The sequence below is a fragment of the Pectinophora gossypiella genome, chromosome 15, assembly GCF_024362695.1.
Source record: "Pectinophora gossypiella chromosome 15, ilPecGoss1.1, whole genome shotgun sequence".
Classification (NCBI taxonomy): domain Eukaryota; kingdom Metazoa; phylum Arthropoda; class Insecta; order Lepidoptera; family Gelechiidae; genus Pectinophora; species Pectinophora gossypiella.
In genome coordinates, this window is record NC_065418.1 from 5,171,510 (window position 1) to 5,193,037 (window position 21,528).

At 37.5% G+C, this 21,528-nt stretch overlaps 2 protein-coding genes across 2 annotated transcripts in view; both read left to right on the forward strand.

The window, feature by feature from the left end:
- LOC126373152 (G-protein coupled receptor moody) overlaps positions 1 to 16,436 on the forward strand; it is a 95,010-nt gene extending 78,574 nt beyond the window's left edge. Inside the window, exons 3-7 of the mRNA XM_050019180.1 lie at positions 4,398 to 4,871; positions 7,781 to 8,019; positions 8,381 to 10,507; positions 12,988 to 13,226; positions 13,433 to 16,436. Of these exons, the coding sequence (XP_049875137.1) occupies positions 4,638 to 4,871; positions 7,781 to 8,019; positions 8,381 to 9,224 (1,317 nt within the window). The 5' untranslated portion in view covers positions 4,398 to 4,637 and the 3' untranslated portion in view covers positions 9,225 to 10,507; positions 12,988 to 13,226; positions 13,433 to 16,436. The remainder of the gene's footprint in view (positions 1 to 4,397; positions 4,872 to 7,780; positions 8,020 to 8,380; positions 10,508 to 12,987; positions 13,227 to 13,432) is intronic.
- Positions 10,331 to 14,228, forward strand: LOC126373448 (G-protein coupled receptor moody-like). The gene is made up of 3 exons (XM_050019606.1): positions 10,331 to 10,507; positions 12,988 to 13,226; positions 13,433 to 14,228. Exons 1-3 carry the CDS (start codon positions 10,331 to 10,333, stop codon positions 14,226 to 14,228), a joined length of 1,212 nt encoding a protein of 403 aa, XP_049875563.1.
- Positions 16,437 to 21,528: the final 5,092 nt, after the last annotated feature.

Consider the following 21,528-nt stretch of genomic DNA (forward strand, 5'->3'; position numbering starts at 1 on the left):
CTTTTAGATATTCAAAGCTTAGGTAGGTCTTTCGTTTCGAAAGAGCTTGAGCAGGGATTGACGGACAGACGTCCGTCTGTGGGCGATCGCTCCAGGTTGGGTCGTCCATAACTCTCACAGCTGTCAAACGAACCATTTAGCTTTAACCTTATTTTATCGGCGATTATTTCCACTGAATTATTGAGGAAATGCACTCAACTATAGGAAGCTTTAATTGTGAGCACTTTGAAACGGTTGACTTAGAAGCTAAGTAAGGGTCATTGAAGACTGTAAAGTCCCGGTCGTACCAATGTAAGGCAAACGTTAGGTACGCTAGGTAATTTAAGTATGTGTTATTTTAAGTAGATCATTTTAAATTATATTGCATTATTTACTTATACCTGTATTGCATCGTCCCCGACTCCAATATGTAGCAAGTTCTTTCACCCTAAGGTTTCCTGAAATAAATTGCTATTTAGCAATAAGGACACCGATTGTGCTTCTCTTGTTACTTTTGTAATTGTTTTTAGTGTTGTGTTTATATGTGCAATAAACCGTTTTTGTATTGTATTGTACGCTTTTCTCTACGTAAACGCTGCGCTGTCGCGGTGCATAATGAGCGTAAACTGACCTAATAAATAATAATAATGTTATAAATATACGACGATGCAGGTATCCATGTATGTGTTAATTATGATATCATGGAGTCAGTTTCCGCCGAATTATTAAGGGATAATATTTTTAGCAATTTTATATTTTAATGGATTCCGCTTATTTTATTAAAATCGGGTGAAAAATGCTGCTTAGGTACTGTGCCTAACAACAAAGACGTAAAGAGCTACGAGGAACAAGGTACCTCGTATCTAGAACTATCCTTTTTCATGTCGGAACCCAATTTTTCACGAAAAAATAATATGAAAGTTCGCTACCAAACTTGACATTTTGATATTCACCCATTAGATTTTCTATTTAACCTTTCTTACGTGATCAAGAAGGTAAGACGGAAACCACTGCCCTATTTTTCCCTAAGAAAGCAGCATGGAGAATACACCGACAAGAGCATGGCACAACATCCAGTATGTATGTGATGTATGTAATTTCGGTTCGTCAGATTTCTCATCAAATGTGGCTGCATGTTGCCTTTTGATTGCTTGTGGCTCTGCCCATCCCATTGGGGACTACGGGCGTGAGACATGTATCAATACGCCTTATCAAACCCTAGTTGCGGATTACTATCAACTCGTCTAGTCACGACCTCTTTGACGTGTCCACAAACTCCACGAAGCCCCGTTATTTATTACGTGCCTGTTTTACCAAGATATGGGGATTTTTATTTAATTAAAATGAAAGTCTTCAACCCTTGTCCCTGGGTCCTATCTTACGCCTATCAGACAAGCACACTGTCTGTTTACTTAACAGTTTTATAAAAAAACGACAATCGCGCGGGTACTATGCCGGTTTTATAGATAAACTGTAGACACACGCATGCTAAGCATAACATAAACAACCTATATACATATGTCCCACTGCTGGGGATAGACCTCCCCTCAATTAACCGGGGGTGGAGGGTATGTTAAGCTTACTTTATGTAAAAAATCTTAACACTACAACAACTCTTTATTCCACACAAAAGAAACATACTTACATAAACAGTTACTAGATAAATAGATAGATGATTATAAGATTAATGATTACATAAATGACAAAATTACTTGGTATTGAATGTGTTCCTGCAGTTATTAAATAATTTGTAATATTTTCTTAGTACGTAGGTACATTGATTTAAACTGCTGTTGCAGTTTCTTGTATTTTTTTCTTCTCAGCCATAACACCTTGCGAAATGACGTAGAAACAAAAATGTTAAAATTCACCTTCAATAAATTCCTTCAATGGTTCTGATTCTGATTCAATGCAGAGTTCATCTAACTCTATTCTACTTCTATCGAACTTAAGAGAGCCATGAATTGTCTGTCAGTATGAGAATTGCCAGCCTTTTCAAATTAATGTCCCATAATCCGATTCAAATATAAATATGATGATAGCCTAAATAATCACACAACATAAGCTCACGACTATACCCCTATTGGGGTAGTCAGAGCTACAACCATTGCAAGATGAACTAAGTACCCACACCTCACTGACCTTTCTGATATACCAACGTGATATGCGAAGAGCCTTATCACCATCTGTAATGGTCGAACCAACGTTAATGAAAATTGCATTAATAACTCATTGGTGCAAGATGAGCTTACATGGAACAGATTAAAGAAAAGGTTAACGTCGTGTTTTATAGGGAAGTCAAGGCATTGGCCTTTGATAGACTGGAATGGAAAATGCTACACCGACAAGAGCGTGGCTCTTAACTGATGATGATGGTGCAAGATCGGTACCGGGGTTCGAACCGGCGGTCTCTGTTTGAGAAGCAATCCGGTGTACAGTCATGGTCATGAGCAATATAATGTACCCACTTCAGGACTCTGTCGCACTAACATGTTTGACATTTAGTGAGACTTACAGTTCAATTTGTCAAAAAAGTTAATGTGACATGGTACCAAAGTTTATACATATTAATGCTCGTGACCGTACCACAGAACCACAGTGACTATTCAAATTAGTGATCATTCAAATATAAATATGATGACCACCGCCATTCGTTAGATAGGAAAAACCTAAATATACCTAATATACATGCTTAATATTGCATTATTTATTACACAATTAATGGAATTGCTAATTTTAGGTACTTATACATTTTATCAATGACCTAAGTATACTTATGACGTATGCAAACTGTTTCCTCAATACATACATAAATTCACGCCCGAAATCCCCAATGGGGTGGGCAGAGCCACATATAATCGGAGGACATCTGTTGATACGTAGTCCTAAGATGCATATGATGAGCCTTATGGTGACAAGGAATCAAGATATCGTCCATAACAATTGTCCATCGTTTTATAAGGGACACTATCTAAGGGACCTTTGTCGAAGTTTACGACAGGCTTAGGAAGACAAGCAGCTGAAGGTGTTCTTTGGTTGCCTGGAAGAAGTTGCTTCGTTAAGAACAAGGCCGTCTTTTGTATGGTTCTTTAATATGTATTCCTGTGATATGTAACTTTCATGCAATAAAGAGTTTGTGTATTGTATTGTGATCTTGGTTTTTATTCGCTCCCAGTTCAGCAAAGAAGCTCCTCAATCTCTCAAATATAATATTAATTTCGCGAATTACAGAGGCCAACAACCTTTTCATTTTCCCAATTAGTCAGCTCGTCACAACCAAACGCGAATGTTTTGTTTTGACAGACAATAATTAATTACCCAAAGAAATACCTACACGCATCTCCTACGTCAAATATCAGTCCATTGTTCCTTCGTACGGCCTCCGTGGTCTAGTGGTTGAGCGTTGGGCTCACGATCCGGAGGCCCCAGCAGTGGGGACGTTAATGGGCTGATGATGATGATGATGATACCAGGGTTGAGGTTGGTATTCCACCTCACAACCCACACGATAAGAAGATTGTTCTTTCGGAGTAGACTTGCACATGAGGCTAAAAGTACTGCGAGTAGAAATGCATTTATCATTCGCCCGCCACACAATATATTCCATCTTGGCGTCTGAAAAATATAATTAACCAAATCTTAATCAAATCTAACTGCATCAATTTCATCCAACCACAATCCAATTAAGGAACAAACAAAGATCTGTGCCTCACAATCGTGTCCAACACTATTTATTCCCACTCTCATTAAGTCTCGTTCTAGTCAGAATAGCGCAAGTGCATGGTAAAATACCTATCCACATTCAAGCTCTGTTTACACTCCCAATGCGCACTTTACATATACATTTGACGTCACAATAGATTTATTTACGGTAAATATTGAATAAAATACTCAACACAAGGAAATTCACGTTTTTATTAAACAATATTACTTATCCTTAAGACTTGATTACAACGAAATGCTGCAAAATGCTGCGCAGATTAAATCTCCATTTAATTTTCCCGCTTGCGCTATCCCAGCCAAATGGGCTACAATAGATAAACATAACGTAATTTAGCACGCGTTAAAAGCTGCTGGATACAAAAACTAAATGCATAGACCACCGGGCACTTCCATTTCAATTCATAAAAACATTGGAAAAGAGCTTACTACCACAGAGTGCTTCCCTTGACTAGTATGTGTGCGATAGTGAGTGGTAGGGACAGACTGTCCCTTGGCACCCGTCTCGTGTCGCTATCACAAACACTGTTATGTAAAAGACGTGTTATCACATTACACTAGCACATAAAGTTACATTAGTGTCAAAGGTCCAACACAAGAGTTCCAATATAAGATTTCTCAGTAGACATTGTCTGCATCAATTACGCTTATCAATAACTTGAGCGTCCGAAATAAACAAATCTCTTTTATCTTTACAGATACAGTCATCGAGCGGACCGGCGCTGATATGACGACACTTCCTGAGCAGCTGTGACCCGATAGCTTGGACAAAATGCGTTATCAACGCACACATTACTGCAGTCTATTGACAGAACGCATCAAGTTCTCGGGTACTTGCAGTTATCAGTTGCGGACGAGGCCCGCGCGCGTACCCACCTAAACTATGGAGAAGGATACTCGTGCCGCTGATAGGGAATTATGTGTATGGTGTGGTTAAGATGGGTGATCTGCTGCCTAGTATACCGAAGAGTACGTTCGCGAGTGACGTGGATCGGAACGTGAGCTTGGGGTTTGAGGAGTACTCAACAGACGAGGAGCTGGCGGCGGTGCAGTTGTTCAAGGACTACCCCGATGGGCTGTTACGGTTTGCGTCCGTCTGCTGCGTGCTGTTCATGCTGGTCGGCATCCCGGGCAACCTAATCACCATCGTCGCTTTAGCGCGCTGCAAGAAGGTTAGTATTAACAAATTAGGTATTATTATTTATTTCCAATGTACTGGCCTACACAATTAAGTAATACACTTGTAAAATTTAAATATATTTTTTTCATTTGACTTTTTAAATCAAATGGTCGAATGCTCTTAATACAATTCTGCATCTGAAGGAAGTAGCAGGTAATAGATTTAAAATAAAAAGTTTTATAGATGTTTTATCAGCTTTCTTTGTAGTTAACTAACTATACAATTGTAACATTTCGTTTCAAATTTATTATAATTTCAAAACTGTAGTACTTAATTGCGCAGGCCAGTGTATTAAACAAGACAGTAATTACATTTCAATATAAAGTTTTACAATGTGACATTCATTAGCATAGTGATGTATCTATCAGTCGAGATTAGGCCGACCGATTCTGATCTATCTAATACAAACAATTTACAAATCTTTTTCACTCAGACTTTTTAGGATTTCAAATAGTATTCTGTGAAAAAGGAATTATCTTATTTATATTAAACATATTCGTAGATATTTAATGAATAATGTTTCATTCGTAATTTTAATTTTCGGACGCCTGCGTACGGTGAAAATACTATATAGGTAGATTATTTTAATATACTTACAATAAATATACTTATAATAAATGGAATGTACCGTATTTATTGCATTTGTACATTAATATCTTATCAACAATGCGAAATTATCCACGAGTAATCGTCAATCAATAACCATAAACAAACGTAAGCCGCAAAGTAATTACTAAGTACTACGATGTATAATTAATTATACTTACTTAACAGTTACTTGTAACTATAATTAGATAAGACAAACATACATATCAGATAACTTAATAGATTACTTATCACTTAGTAGAAAATAAATAGCATTCTACATTATGTACTTATAAACTAATTTCTAACACCATAGAAGGAAAAATTGAAGGGAATAGAGGAAGGGGTAGACCTAGGAAAACATTTATGAAACAAATAAAAGAGAAGGTGCAGGTCGTGTCGTATCAGGAGGTGAAGGTTTTGGCGGGAAGAAGAGAGGAATGGCGATTACTCCACCGAAAAGAGCGCAGCTCTTAAATAAAGAGAGAGAGATAATAATTTCTACAGCTTCGATATTTATTACATAGATCCTCACTAGTCAGAGGTACTTACATCCATCGCAAAAAGAATTGAGTACCCACACTTCACCGAGCTTTCTATTAGCCGTCTATAATGGTCTAGCCAACTGTGTTAGTAAAGGCCAAGCTAGACACACTGCTACCGAACATTTATTTCTTTTTTGCACCATTTTCTACTTACTTAAATTAAACTTTATAATCTTGAAGTTTTCAAAGCTAGAGTGAATAGGGTAAGTGCGCGTGTTCTACTTAAGGCCAACATCATGGTTTCAAGTGAAATGGATCGCGTATTTTATTAAACAAAATATCATGAATCCGTTTTCATTTTAGAAATTTTGTAACATTTTATAAACATAGTTCCGGAAGATTCACGATTCAAATGAAACAGACCGATATTCAACAAAAAATCTGCGTTTTCTTGTTGTTATGTTTACACTCCGCCCCGCACCAATTCATATCGGGCGCTGACCTTACCCCTTCTGGATCTTACTTTGGTGTTAAATGGCTGTAAGCCGCTAAGGAGTAAGGGAGAGAGCGCGCGGACTGCGTCACACTCGCACTTACGGCGGCACACGGTAACAATAAAGCTTTTGTTTGGAGTATTCAGGGTGTGACCATGAGTTAAGAAAATAATGTTGTTTGAAACATGATGAATTATATCCTACATAATGGGGAACTGCCTATTACGTAGGTAATCGGTTAATGTTATGCCAAGAGTGAATGCAAATTGTGTTTGGGCTATGCTTACTCCCATAAGAATTATTGACGTATTTTGTGTGTCCATTTAAACTAGATCCATCTGGGCAAAATACGTGTTTCATTGTAATGTTATCAGATGTCGCGCAGAAACATGATTTATTCAATATGTTCGATAAACGACATTGAAATATATCTCCCGTGCCCTAGGTCAGTAGACGCTTAACGATACTACCTAGTACGAGTATATCAATGAGTATGCGAAATGATAAGAGTTAATATTAGTTTAGTTTGCATAATTTATACAGCACCATTGTCCTGATTCATTATTCAAACATTAAGTAACGAATAATTTTAAATTATAAACTAAAGCTAAAGAAAGATAAACCTTTCAAAGGTTTATTTAGAAAGTGATTTGTTTCGACTTCAATTAACCTCTCATATGCCGAGATACCAGACACAATAGATTTTACATTGTGTCTGGTCGAGATCCGCGTTCCGGCGTTCGAAAGATTAATGAGAAAACTATTCGATTATAAACACTTTATTTACGTTTATACATATATGAATAACATGAAGACAATAGTCAGCGTCTGGCAGAGGCTATCATGTATTTAATATGACTCCAATCAATAATCTCTTCGTTTTCAGTTATTGTTTAACCCTCTGCTTCCATGAAACCTGCTGGCTCTACAATTACGCCATGTAACATTCTTTAAAAAATATACAGGGTGTTTGTGACATCGTAACGAAAATTTTGAGGGATGGTGCTGAGTAGATATCAAGTGAAATTTTCCGTCGCAAAAGTATGTAACTGAAAATAATTTAAAATAAAAACACAAGAAAAGTCATGGTTTTTCCGACAAGATATTCCGCTTGATTTCAACTCAGAATCATGACCTGAATAATCCCCCAAAGGTTTCGTTACAGTGTCACCCTATATTATATTAAAAATCGACCTTCTCAAATGAAACAAAATAATTATTTTCTTCAGACACGGATACAACTCTTTGCATCATAACATAACATTACTTTACCAGAAATACAAATTATTCACTTACATTATCCTACTTTCCTAAAGGAAACAATTTATTTTTCCTAGGTGCGGAATGCAACAGCGGTGTTCATAATGAATCTGTCATGTTCGGATCTGCTGTTCTGCTGCTTCAACCTGCCCCTGGCCGCGTCCACGTTCTGGAGGCGGTCGTGGGCGCATGGGCGCACGCTCTGCCGGATGTTCCCGCTCGCCAGATACGCACTGGTCGCTGTATCACTCTTCACTGTCCTGGCCATCACTATTAATAGATACGTCATGATCTCACATCCTAGAGTATACCCCAAGTAAGTGACACCTTTGTTTTGTAGTAAGGTTTTTGTCCAGTATACGAACATTGACACTTATTCAATTGCTTCAACGATTTTCTCGTCTGATCAGTTCTTTATTTGCCATCTAATAGTATTTACTCAGATATAAAAACAAGTGAAAATGTAAATTCCAATGTTTCAATAATAAAGTTACATGTATTTTTTCTTTCAAATAACGAGGAAACAGGTGCAATATTTGTTTTCTGAATACGGAATGAGATTTTGTAGGTTGTTACTATACCTTTGTAAAGTTCCACGAAAATTTTGTTTCCCATGCAACGCGCGCTGTGTTCATTCAGATTTTATTTTTTTCATTTCTACCGTATTCTGTTTGCAGGCTATACAAGCGGCAATATTTGGCTGTTATGGTGGCCAGTACGTGGATATTCTCTTTCGGAGCTCTAATAGCAACATTCCTAGAGAAATGGGGCCGTTTCGGCTTAGATCCGACAATCGGCTCTTGCTCCATACTACCAGACCAAAACAATAGATCCCCGAAGGAATTTCTGTTTGTGGGAGCATTCATGCTACCTTGTTTAGCCATAGTTATATGCTACGCTCGGATATTTTGCATCGTGAGGGAAGCGGCGAAAAAGTCTCGAGCACCAGCGAAAGGTAGAGCTCGAACTGGACATGAAGATTCAGCGGTAGGATCCGCGTCGACAGCCCTAGAACGCTCCCCTGGTCCTGAGAACGGGAATGCTCATGTCGCTCCGCCGAAGAGAGCATTGCTCGCGCCTCCCGCGCTGCACTACCCTCCAACTCCCGGCCCGGAGCGATCGTCCTCCTCTGGAGTAGACACGCTAGATGGGCACGATGAAGAATCAGCTCTTGACGCAAAACCCCGCACACCGAGCGGCGGGGAGACAGCCAAACGACTGCGACAAGCCGCCGTTGTGCTACGACGCTCCCCAGCATCCATAAAACCCCCTCGCCTCACGCACAAGGACAGGAAACTACTAAAAATGATAATGGCAATAATGCTCTCTTTTTGGGTGTGTTATCTACCCATAACACTGACGAAGATATTTCGAGAGTTCACATCGCATCCGGTGGCAAACATCGCGGGGTACTTGCTGATATATTTGACAACGTGTATCAACCCGATTATTTATGTGGTGATGTCAAGCGAGTACCGGCAGGCGTACAAGAACCTGCTGATGTGTCGTCGCTGGGCGTGACGTCCATCCGGCGATGGTGCCTCTGAGAAGCGCCCGCCGTGACTAATAGTGACCGGCTGATCATCAGCCAACATGTGGGCGAATCCCACCTTCATATAGACTTTTGACAATTCAATTATAATACTCATATTTATATGTCTGAGCTTTGTTCGACAACCGCGTGGTTTTTCACTGACCGCATAATTACTTGGTCTACCTGTGATCTTCGCACACAGCTCATACAAAATTGTAGGTGTAAGTTGTCTACAAAATAATTTATGTGTTATAGAATAAGGTTAGGTACATTATAAGTTTGTAAATTGGTTAGAATTGCGAGCCGTCCGTGATCGTGCTAAAGGGTAGGGGAGAATGTTATGAGACGTAAGTTTCCTACGTTAGTTGGATGTAAGACGAACTTTGTAAATATTTGTAACTAAGGAACATACTCATTGCAGTGTTGGTATTTATCGTAAGTAATTAATAATTATCCTTGAATATTGATTGATACTCTGTGGTAACGCGTAGTGGATTAAGTAAGGCGTCTTATATAAAAGTAAAGCCATATTTTAATTTCTACTTATAAAACAATTTATGTGGGTTCCGGAAAATCTTAAATGGAGTAGTTTAAGTTGTGGTTCGCAATCTAGATTATTATAAACAAACAATAACCAGGCGTGCTAGTTTATTAAACTCTTCAAAGCAACTATAGAAAACATTCCACCTTAACATCAATTGTAATAGTAGTTATTTAGATGAATTTTAAACGTTCAATATTATAAAGGCTGCGTTATAGATATTATTTATGTTTCGTCATTTCGTTGGCGTGCATCGTAAATATTTACTGTTATCTCTACATGTTCGATATTTAAATTTTTAAAATAAGAGATTGGAACAATAACGATGGAAAGCAATATAATGTTAGTAAAATAAAGTGTCTGCAATTTAAAATGTATGTCGTTATCAGTTTTGGTTTACCCATGCGGTAGACAGGACTTGATTCATTAGGGGAAGTTGTTTGAAATATTATGTAGTTATGATGTCAATGGCTCAGTTGTAAGGTAATTGTCTGAAACGACGGTTAGGGTTTTGTTATTAGAATTAAAAATAAAGTGATTGAAAATATTGCCATGGAAGTGAATGAAAGTAAAGTATTATACACTGATGAGAAGTTGGCTGCCTTACATCTTTTCGAGGCCTATCCGAGCTGCCTTATGGATTTCGCCGCCTACACCTGCATACTGTTCATGTTGGTGGGAATCCCTGGCAACCTGATCACTGTCATCTCCCTGGCTAGATATAAAAAGGTAAGATTATTTTGCTTCCCATTCAGATTTAAATGCCTAAGTTGAATTAGTAAAAAAAAGCTTAAAAAAATCTACGTTATGTGTGAACATTATGCAAATACTTATGCACATTTGAAGTGTTAGAACCCCAACTACTAAATAAAAAAAAACATTAGAAAATTAATTTTCATTATAAGAAATATAATATTATTCATTATGACAATCTGTATGTAATACTCAACCTACAAGTAATCGGAAGACAACTTGCTGCTACTTATGATTCGAACTCCTGCCCTTATCCCACTCTAAGTGGGGTCGGCACAACGTGTATACCTCTTCCATTTCGTCCTATCATGTTGTATAAAGTTACGGCTTTTATTTACAACCGGCCGCCTGCCTGACGTCAACCCTCCCAGGGAATCCTTGTTGCGTCTAGCCGGTGATAACTAAATGACCCCTATCACTGCCTTTAAGGCTTTCCATCACTGCCTTGCTACGTCGCTACCGAAGGTGGATTATCGTGGACCGAGACAGACTGGAAGCTACCTTTGGGGGGGGGGCAACCCAGTTGTTGTTATAGCATTTATACTTTAGTCGCCTCATACGACAGCCGCAGGAGAAGATGGAGTGGCGCTATTCTTTGTTAGCGCCACACGCCCATGGAACCCATAAAATCTAAAATGGATAAATAAATATTGCCTTTTAAATTTTCAAAAAAATCGATAAATATTACAAATGTTTTTATCGTTACAAGGAAAACGACAAACCACACTAGCTACTTCGACCTTGTATATGGATCTCTTTATATCTGAAATATAATATTAAAATTTAAAATCGCATGCGGTTTCCAAGCATTGAAAAACATGACATAGGTAACTTACATGAAAATTTCACGGCTAGATACACAATACCCTCTCCGCTCGTGCATATTATTTTCATATCCCATTGGTAATCGACCTAATTGCGCGTGAATAGATACCTACGTTTAAAACGAATGGCATTAACTACTTGGCCGGACAAATGGGGAGCGCTGAAGGCTCTCACCCGGTACAACGTTTAAGACAACAGGCCTGAGGGTGCCCAGTTGGGCGCGAACCTCGGCTCAGGGCGTCGTCTGAGAGGAAAAATATTTGAAAGAATTAATCGACCCTAGTGGGCCGATAGCGATAATCGCTGAATGAGGGAAATCGTCGACCACGCCGGGAGGGTCGGTATCGGGGACCTGAAGTGTTTGGTGTCGCGAGCTGATTGGCTGCCTCTATGGCTAGAGTAATCGGGTCGTCGGGATCGTATATTACGTCCTTCGGCGAATTAACCAGTAGGTATATAGTGGTATGAGGGACTTTCCAGGCTACGTTCCCTAAAAAAATATAGATGGCGCTGTTCAGAATTAACGTGATAATTACCTATCTTCTCATTGCTCGGGGTAGGTACATAATTATTCAAAAATATAATGTACTTAATAGCAGAGGCATATATAAAAATAATTGTTGCTTGATATTTGGTTCAAATACGTATAGAATTATGTTGCTTCCTATATTGCTGCACTTTATATAGATCAGAATAATAATGGGTGGCAGATGTGTTGTGCCTAGGTGTAATGACATTTATACCCAAAAAACATGATAAAAGTTGCATAATAGACATAAGTCTGTTATCCATGAAATTAGAAGGTTATACGAAGAGAAATCTGTACAGCGCCATTTGTATTCTTATTGGGGAACGTCGTCTGGAAAGTACCTCATTAGGTCATGGTAAGTAGTTAATGCGACGTACCTTAAACGAGATAAAAAAAAATAAGGAGTTCACGTCTTGTTTCTTGGTGTTGAATGACACCAAAAGTGTCTGCAATGAGTTACAAGATTTTTAATTATATTTGGTCCAATAGGGATAATAGTAACGAAATTCATAGATTTTTATCCGATGCCTTGACTATAGTATTCTCACGCGTCAGTTATTGTGGTTAAGCTACGAGTAGATGTTAAATACACACATAATTTCGTTATAATATATAACAAAAAAATAAATAAAAATATTAGCAATATATTATATTATGTGTATACATTTTGATGGCACGCCGACTGGGACGATTGCCGGAAGGACTAGCCAAAATACGCACAACACCGTGAAAATTGGAAAGAGGAAGGGGAGGCCTTTGCCCAGCAGAGGGATCTTATAGTCTAGATTAAATTAGATAAAAATGTTTGATGATGGAGTCAGAGTGAATACAAGACATGAAACGCGTTCAGATATTTATGTTTCCCGACCATGCTGTATTAAAGTCGACAGAAAGATTCTAACACGATAATGAGTACTTATTAAAATAACACCATTTTCCTGTAAATTATTTATTTCTTGATTACTTCCTTCCTTAAATTGATTACTTCTTGATTCTACTTTACACATCAATGAATAAACCATTACTTATTCAATGATAGGTATTTGTATATTTCATGTTATTTGTTAAAAAAGTGAGTGAAGACTTTTCTTTTTTGTTGCAGGTACGCAACGCTACAGCAATATTCATCATCAACCTGTCTTTCTGCGACTTTCTCTACTGCTGCATCAACCTCCCCATGTCTGCGACCACCTTCTGGACGAGGACCTGGCCTTATGGAGGCTTCATGTGTCAGTTCTTCCCCTTCATGAGATTTGCCTTGGCTGGAGTGTCTATCTTCACCATCGTTGCCATCACCATCAACAGATACATTATGGTATCTCATCCTCAGTTATATACTAAGTAAGTATCCAAATGTCTCCAATTTTATAATTATTAGTTGGCGAAAGCTTAGATAAAACTCTGAAACTAAATTCAGATAACCCTTAAACATTCACCTGACTTCTGAATATGCAGAAAATCTCCGCAATATAGTCATGTTTTGCAAAAATATACATTTTTCTGTAAGTATCTTGCTTTATACTTCAATGTGGTTTTTTCTTCACTAGAATATATACATCGAGGAATCTCGGCATCATAGTGGCGACCACGTGGCTCCTCTCCTTTGCACTATTGACACCAATTTGGACCGAATCCTGGGGCAGGTTTGGAATGGATCCAACCAGTTTCTGTGTCGTTCTACCGGACCACAACGGCAACAGTCCCAAAAAATTCCTCTTTGTGTTTGCATTTGTATTACCTTTTATTACTATAAGCTTCTGCTATGCTAGAATATTCTACATCGTTAGAAAAACTACTGCAAAATCCCGTGGAAATATTCGTAAAAGACACCAACCCGATAAGGATGATTCCTCTATAGCAACTTCCTCTCCGGATAGTGATATCACAAGCAACCAACAGCCAATTTCTCCGGAAAATCCCCCAGAACATCCAAGAGTACAATCTTTACGAGCTCCACTCAGCGTGATCATTTCAGTTCCCGATGAAAGATCTTCTAGATCAAAAAACAGTATAATAAACATCGGGAAAACTATTAACTTAAGAAAATCACAACTATTAGACAAAGCTGCTCCAACATCAAAAGACAAGAGACTACTGACAATGATTACAGCGATCATGGTCACATTCTTTATATGCTACACACCTATCACAATAATACAGGTGTTCCAAGATGTATCGAAACCAACTCCTACAGCAGTTATCTGGAGCTATATACTGCGATATTTAACATCATGTTCAAATCCTATAATTTACGTGTTGTTATCCAAGGAATACAGAAAAGCGTACAGAAAGATGCTGGTTCTGCCGTCCTGCAAAAACAAATCGTGTGACTGCTGGAGATAATGCAGACGTAGCACAAGGCGATAAGGAAGCGCCGAGGAGTGATTTTCTGGTAAATGCGCAGAGTTCCTTCCCAAAACGAGGGCAATTGTTTCAGTGTACATTTACCTTATGCCTATGAATGTAAAGGTGTTATTCTGGAATTTTCCAACGTGAGTGAGAACCGTCCGTGCTAGTGTATGATAAATTGAGATGTTGAGCGAACGTAACGATCGATGGTCATTTAAGCAGAGTGTATTTGAAAGTGGGAATAATGTTTGTTAAGTGGAATAAATAATTCACTATAATTTACTTAGATGTTTATCGACAAAATGAGTCATTGTACATATTTATTTTCATCATAACTTTTTGCAAATTTCTTTGGTAAGTGGCAATATAACAGGAAATATCAGTAAAATTGGTTACTGCTGGAATCAATCTGTGGGTTTTACCGACGTGTTGAAGAGTGTGGGAAAAGGAAATATTGGTTGAATGACGCCACTTGTTTTGAACGTCTTCTTACAAGTAGGCACGCACGTCAGTCGTAAGTACTTACATGTAGTCTAACTGTAAATTTATACTGTGTATTTCATTCAAAACATTTTTATCCCACCATTCTCCTACAATATTCTTATCTCGAAAAAATTACCGCTCGATCAAGATTTACCCAGTCGAGTAAAATCAATGTTCATCATGGAAATATTTTTGAAAGTATTCCTTATAATTTTGTGTACAGAACCTATTTGACATTTCACATATTTTACGCATGCTAACATTCCACAATAGTAATGACTTAAATGAGCATAAAGCCTATACTTTTTGCTCCTTGATTGATAGTAAGGCGTATTAGAAGATTTTAGGGTTGTACAATAATGGTAGAACTTAAGTTATCGTGTTACGTGTGTTTTCATAGGCGATCGTAGTGATCTATTGTCGTAATGTTGGTTAGAGACATAATTATAGTAATATTGTTATAAAGTTACATTGGAAGCCACTATGAATATATGCTCGCGTCAAAATAATACAGCAACTATAAAGTGTTGAGTATCAAAAAATGATAAGTAGATATTTATTCAAAATTAAATTGACAAAAATTGTATTTAGTAGGTACGATGTGTACAATATCAATGTGTGATACTAATGTAAATTAGAATGATGTCAAAGACATACAAAGGGTTTCAATCGATTTGATACGTCTAGGTGCTGAGTAATCGAGAACATAGAAATTAATAATTTGAATTTGAAAAAAGGAACAAACACACAACATTGTAATTTATAAAGAAGACACCAAAGATTCGTTTTAGTAACCTGCCTTATTTTCAATAAAATAATCTATTATCAAGAAAAAATATGATTATTTTGTTTTATAATAATATTAATCGTCGTATGTCTATGTAAGAAAAGCCTAGGAGGCCATTAAAAATGTTAAAATAGCTTCTAATTATAAAATAAAAGTTGGAGGAGCACAAAAACAGTCTCAGTTTTGTAAAATGTAAGGATTTATTGTAATAGATATTAAAAGTATTTAAAATAAATATTTTATACGATTTGTAAATTAAGAACGGAGCCCTAGGAATACCTATTATCAAAAATATTGTAATTAAAAATAATGTATTTATTTCTCACATAAAGTCATAAAACGATACCAAATACTTGTTAATTATATTTATGTTTTCGTAGCAATTACCTATTTATTTATGGTTTATTGCTTAAAGTTATAAAATTAAGTTATAAATAATGAACCATGGGTATTTGCCCTCACTAGAAGTGAATATATTATAAATCCAACATTCATATCGTTCAGATGGATTGAGTCACAAAATTATCCGTATGAAGGAGTGAGAGATTCAGAACGGCAAATAAACACCTAAAATATTATTACTGCAGCGAATTTGACTTCAAAATTACGAAGGAACCGAGAACTATGAATAATTTAATTGAAATGTAAAATTTGGATTGTACAAATTTAATTTTAGATGTATTATTATGCAATAAATCATGTAATAATGTTATAAGTACTTATATGTGTCAATATGGCTTTGATATTTTCCTCGTTACGTTATTCTGGTATGACGACAGTATTATAGAATACTGATAATGACAAAAATGTATACTTTATGTCTGTCTATCACCAAAATAGATACCAAAGACCAATTACCTGGGGCCACGGAACCCTAAGCCATTGTACTTACCAAAGATGTAATTAAAAATAAATTAAAATGTTTAAATACGGATTATTATTTATTTCACACTGACAACCCTTTACACAGTCATAAATCACACCCTTAATAATTCACAGGTACAGTGAGGGACTATCGAGGTGCTGCTGGTGCTGTACAACGTTGCCTTCATTTAACCTTTTAATTCCACGGAAAACAGACATTATGCAACTTTTATCTTCGTTTTGGGTATAAATAACCCTTGTTATAACACGCAGGCACAACACATCATCCACCATTATTATTCATCTTCTATCGTGTGGGTTGGGAGGTGGATTACCAACAGTAATCCTGGTGTCAGGGTTATTATTGAGCCGCCAAAGGTCCCAGACATGGCTCATGTAACGACCACGTACTTATATCAGTAAGTAGTAACCTGGACAACGGCTTAACGTGCCTTCCGAATCATCATTATTATTCAGACCAAAACATAATTCTGTATATATCTGGTCCAAATATCAAGCATCATTTATTTTTATTTAAACCTCTGCCGTGGCATTATATTTTTGAATAATTATCTACCCGAGCAATAAGAAAATAGGTAATTAGCACGTTATAGGTTTACAGCGCCATCTATGTATTTTTGGTGAACGTGACATGGAAAGTCCCTTGTTAGTATCACAAGTCATAAGAAATCGAGCAGACGTACTTAGTATTGAAGTTGTTATGTTCATCCTAATAAATAATGTATCATTCATGTTAAAAGGGACAGAAGACGTAAGTTTTTTTTTACGGATAATTTGGAATTATGTACCAAAAATATCCTCAACACTAGATACTAATATATTTGGGACACTCCCATTCATTCAGTTGATAAGGGAAGGCATCTGTCACGGCCAAATGGGACATAATAACGTGCCTACCTATACATGAAGTCATTACTTACCTGATATCAAGTATAATAAACATAATATTGATGGTACTTAATATCTACTTAAAGAATATTGCCCAAAGACTCTCTCCAAAGTCACTTAGAAAAATTAAGAGGTCAAGGGGAACTGGTTAATAACATTCATTTGTTTTTAGAGTTCCGTACCCCATAAGTGAGGAACTCGGTGGCGCAGCGGTAAACGCGCTCGGTCTGCGATTGTTGAAGTTAAGCAACTTTCGCAAAGGCCGGTCATAGCCGGACCACAAAAAAAGTTTTCATCTCGAGCTCCTCCGTGCTTCGGAAGGCACGTAAAGCCGTTGGTCCCGGCTGCATAACAGTCGTTAATAATCATCAATCCGCATTGAGCCCGCGTGATGGTTTAAGGCCCGATCTCCCTATCCATCTATAGAGAAGGCCCGTGCCCCAGCAGTGGGGACGTTAATGGGCTGATGATGATAATCATGACCTCATAAGGGAAATGGGACAGAACCATATCCCTGCAAAAGAGTTTCTTTCTCAAATGATTACATGTCATCTCCATCAATCCACGTGGGTGGTGATGCGAGGAACATGATGGTGTCTGTCCAGCAGTGGGATATTACATTACTACAATTTTCTGTTTAAATGCAGTTTTCAAAATATTTATGTGAACTGGTTTAAAAAAAATCATCATCATCATCAGCCGGAAATCGTCCACTGCTGGTATGTCCAGCCTCTCCTGACTAGTAAAAACAGAGAGCTAAAATTTCGAGCAGTCAACCCTAAATAATTAAGTATTTAACGTAACATAAGATAAAAAGCCTATATACGTCCCACTGCAAGTTGCTCCACTGCGGGTTTCCGAAGCACGGAATCATCTTACTTTTTGGGGCAACCAGGTGATTCCTAGCCAAACGCAAAACAGCCTCACAAAGTGGTTTTCGACATTGTCCCCATTGGGAATCTAAGCCGGACCTCCAGATGGTAATCCTTGGCTCTTGACCACGGAGACTGTTTATGTAATATTAAGTATTTGCTATATAATATCCTTGTAAGTTGTCTGTTTACATTATTGCATTCCCCACTATAAGTCACATACAGTAGGTACACCTATGATTCAATGGAATGGACACGATTATACACCTTAATTTCCTTACCGGTAAGTATAAGAGGTCGGTGCCCTGTAGAAGGACATGCGTCAGCTATTAGTTACCTTACCTACCTTTTCTTCCCGTACCTTTTCTTCTTGCTGGAAAGTCCAACGTGTACAAAAGGGACACCCTAATGATAAGCAGGGGTGGTCAACTTACCTGTAATGGGTAACAGCGAATATTTGCATGTGTGGCTTCGCACTTCTACACGGTATGCACGACAACTGGCGCGAATTATATCGAGGGCTTCGACCAATAAACGCAGCGAATTCTATCTATGTAGATAGACGTCGTACATGCTATCGGTCCAAGCCCTGTAGAAGTCACTGTCACCAACCCTGGCGTCCAACTCTCCGAATAAGCACGTATACAAGTAAGTATTGTGAAGTCTCATGACGAAAAACGAGAAATTGCGAAAATCACACTTCTCAATATCTGAAATATCAGAGCTCAAAATGGCATCATAAAAAGTATCATTATCTGTAAAAACGATAGTCGAAAATTTTTATGTTGCCCACCCCTGACGTGCAGGAAGGGACGAAACAAATGTGCCAATTATCGTCTCTTAATAGCCTGTGAACGGGACATTGAATCAATTTGTACCATCTAATTACAGCGCTGAAACCGTTGACCGGATCAGACCAGATCAGCTGATAATGCGAAACGATCCGGCTGGACATAATCTGTGGAAAAGCTTGATTAACGACATCATTTTTAACATCACATAGGCTGACGACTGTATTCCAGTTGAGGTAGTCTGACGTACACTCATTGCAAGGTGAACTACGTACCTTACCGAGATTTCTTTTAGACCGAGTGATAGGTGGTGAGCTGTATCACCGTCTCTAATGTTTTTTTTTGACGTGACTTCTTGTAGATTTTCCGCAGATGGCAACACCGGACTGGTACTTGACCGAACAAATGGGGAGAGCTGAATGCTCTCACCCGGTACAACGTTTAAGATAACAAGCCTGAAAGTGCCCAGTGGAGCGCAAACCTTGGCTCAGGGCGTCGTCTGAGAGGGAAAATATTTGAAGAAATGAATCGACCCTAGTCCATCGATAGCGATAAGCGCTGATTGAGCGAAATCGTCGACCACGCCGGCGGACTCGGTATCGGGGTCCTGAAGTGTTTGGTGTCGCGAGCTGATTGGCTGCCTCTATGGCTAGAGTAATCGGGTTGTCGGGATCGTATATTACGTCCTTCGGACGTCTCTAATGGTCGAGCCAACTGTGTTAGTGAAAACTGCACTTAACAACTCATTGGTGCAAATGCGGTGTCTACCGGGGTTTGAACCCCATATACTAATTATTACATAGCAAGATAGCTACGAAAACGAGATCCTCATCATCATGTTATATTTGAAAGTTTGAGAACAAAATGTACTTATTGTCAAATTCAAAAATTCAAATATTTATTGCATTCCATGTAGTACAATGGGGTGTTACATAGGCACAGGAACTAAAACATGGACCCTGTAGGGCACAGCAACGTTGAAGGGAAGAGAGGAAGTGTGTATTAAAATTAAAACTTATCATTTAAAAATTCGTCTACAGTATAATAGCTCTTTTTAATTAGCATTATTTTTAGATTTTCATTTATTTCTGTCAGTTACAATATTTATAAATGCAAATGGCGATGCTAATTGGCTAATCTTAACGCTCTACTTTTGTCCAGCATTGGTTACTAATTCTAATTATCATTAACACACGAATCTCGAACAACCCTTCAGTAAAAATATTCTCCTTTGAAATGGGCCTAAGAAAAATATATATTCTATAAAATATTAAAGTTTTCAATAAGCGTACTTCCAAAAGTTTTTGTCGTTCCCGTCACTCAAGCGTGGCGATAAAATAAGAAGTTAGGTACTTAGTTGCTAAGTTCCGGTTTTGAAAGGTAAGAAAAAACTGCTTGAGAAATTACACCTAAAAATTAATAATTCATTAATTATTATTTTCATTGTACTTAATTTAATTCTTAGTGTTGATTTAAATGAAAAATGAGTTCTGTGAAAAAACGTTGCTCTACACGTGTTGCGAGAACAAAAACCCACGCTACTACGTCTTATCTCAAGATATGGACATCTAAATAGATATTTCCTATAAATGAATCATACAATACATTATCATTCAAGCGATGAAACGTGATATCTATAACACCATGATATGATAAGCACATGTGACTGATAAATAAACTCACTTTAGTACTGAATATTCTCCTGCAAACTGTTTGTGATTGCAATTTATTATTACACACAATACAAAATTCCACATGGCAAAATAATTTATTTCATTTAACAACTGCCAATAGTGAGTTACTTTGAAAGGAAGAAAAATGATTTCTAACTTGATATTTGTAATTCTATTTATAATTTCGTTAAAAAACATAAACTGTGAAAGTGTTCTTGAAGGAACTCGCGTAGATGGAGACGAATTGTTACATAAAAGTCTGCATGTGAAAAGACCTAATTTTTATTTGAGAAGCAGTGACGTTGTGTTTCCGAAATATGATGAAGATAGTGGAAATATTATAACTGCGATCTATGTGATCGATAATTTAAATGATGGTGCCTCAGCTGAAGTGGATTATGGTGGTGTTGGACATACTTTCGCAAACATTCACTTAAGGAGCAGATTATGGGGTGGATTCAACTATTCTGTGGAAATTTATGGAATAAAATTAAATATTATAAACTATTTTTGTTGACCTTTTTTCAACACTCTCATAAACCCTTCATAGTTTTAAATAAGACAGCAACGTGTTGACTGATATAGAAATGCGATATGAAACAAAGAAATGAATTTCACTATCGTGTTGGAAATTATGACAAATAGCAAAACGCCTACACAGAAAGAAAAACAATATGATGTGATGACGTATTCGTAAAAAATTCAGGCGTTCTAAATGTAAGCTCAGTTTTTCCTTTCACTAGCTGTTATTAATAACAACAAATACTGCCGAAAGGGATAAAACCATTAGTCTTACACGAACGAACTCTTATATTTCAAATCTACGAGTAAGCTTTCCACCATTAATCATTAATACAAAGGTATATAAAAAGGGGAGATTGATGACAAACGAGTTGTGCTTACCTAGCTGTATAA

Bases quoted from the DNA above. Each gene is read 5' to 3' on its own strand.
- LOC126373448 (XM_050019606.1), top strand. From the start codon at position 10,331: ATGGAAGTGAATGAAAGTAAAGTATTATACACTGATGAGAAGTTGGCT. The intron at 10,508-12,987 runs GTAAGATTATTT...TTTTTGTTGCAG, and splicing joins CCCTGGCTAGATATAAAAAG to GTACGCAACGCTACAGCAAT. The intron at 13,227-13,432 runs GTAAGTATCCAA...TTTCTTCACTAG, and splicing joins CATCCTCAGTTATATACTAA to AATATATACATCGAGGAATC.